Genomic DNA, 620 nt, shown 5'->3' on the forward strand with positions numbered 1-620 from the left:
CCGCGGAGCCGCGGCTCGAGGGCGGGCGCTGTGATCACGACGAGGCGGAGCGTGGGGCGCTGGCGCTGCACGTCCTGGAGCAGCCCCAGCAGCACGTCCGTGGGCACCGTGCGCTCCTGCGCCTCGTCCAGCACCACCACCCCGTAGCGCTGCAGCAGCGGTGCCGACATCATCTCCCGCAGCAGCATCTCATCGGAGCAGAACCTGCCACGCCAGGTACGGCTCAGGTGCAGCGCGTCGGGAGCGAGGGGGCCTGGGGGCTGCCTGCCTCTGTCCCCCGGGCAGTGGGGTGGCGCTGGTGACCGCCCAGCCCGGACCCGGGCAGGAGTGGGGTGCACTCGGGTGGGCTGCAGCAGGATGCTCCCTGTGGCTCTGCCCCTGCCCCTGCCCCAGGGGATTGCTCCCACCTGAGCAGCGTCTCCGGGGTGCAGCAGTCGTCGTGGGCGACGCAGTAGCCGACCTCGTGGCCCAGGTTGAGGTCCATCTCGTCGGCCACGCGCAGCGCCAGGCTGAGGGCGGCCGGGCCGTGGGGCTGGGCGCAGACCACCAGGCCGTGCGCCAGCTGCTGCGACAGCACGTACTCAGCGCACCACTGCGGGACCTGCGGGGAGGGAGGCAAC

The 620-nt window shown here is 73.2% G+C and overlaps 1 protein-coding gene across 1 annotated transcript in view; it reads right to left on the reverse strand.

Annotated features, from left to right (window-relative positions):
• Positions 1–620, reverse strand: part of DQX1 (DEAQ-box RNA dependent ATPase 1) — a 7538-nt gene that overhangs the window by 4622 nt on the left and 2296 nt on the right. The window contains 2 exon segments of the mRNA XM_025191906.1: positions 5–204; positions 408–607. Of these exon segments, the coding sequence (XP_025047691.1) occupies positions 5–204; positions 408–607 (400 nt within the window).

This window comes from Alligator sinensis, unplaced genomic scaffold, assembly GCF_000455745.1.
Source record: "Alligator sinensis unplaced genomic scaffold, ASM45574v1 scaffold1334_1, whole genome shotgun sequence".
Taxonomy (NCBI): Eukaryota; Metazoa; Chordata; order Crocodylia; family Alligatoridae; genus Alligator; species Alligator sinensis.